This window comes from Eimeria mitis, genomic scaffold (genome assembly GCF_000499745.2).
Source record: "Eimeria mitis Houghton genomic scaffold, Emh_scaff4595, whole genome shotgun sequence".
NCBI classification, from domain to species: Eukaryota; Apicomplexa; class Conoidasida; order Eucoccidiorida; family Eimeriidae; genus Eimeria; species Eimeria mitis.
Window position 1 is genome coordinate 2,801 of NW_013572905.1, and position 217 is coordinate 3,017.

The following is a 217-nucleotide window of genomic DNA, read 5'->3' on the forward strand; positions in this document are numbered from 1 at the left end:
TCCTTGGCGTGCTGCTGCTGCTGTTCCTGCTGCTGCTGCTGCTGCTGCTGCTGGTGCAGCAGCGAGGATGCAGGTGCAGCAGCAGATGGATCGAATAAGCAGTCGTCTTCCTCTTCTATTGATTTTGCCTTTGCACCCTGCAGCCAGCAGCAGCAGCAGCTTGGCGACGCCACCAGGGACCTCCAGTGCTGCTGCCAGCTGCTGCGCGGTGGGCCTA

At 61.3% G+C, this 217-nt stretch overlaps 1 protein-coding gene across 1 annotated transcript in view; it reads right to left on the bottom strand.

Moving 5' to 3' along the window:
• EMH_0076380 (Tyrosine kinase-like (TKL) protein, putative) overlaps positions 1-217 on the bottom strand; it is a gene marked incomplete at both ends in the record, with an annotated part of 1,884 nt that overhangs the window by 472 nt on the left and 1,195 nt on the right. The window contains one exon of the mRNA XM_013499717.1: positions 1-137. Within this exon, the coding sequence (XP_013355171.1) occupies positions 1-137 (137 nt within the window). The remainder of the gene's footprint in view (positions 138-217) is intronic.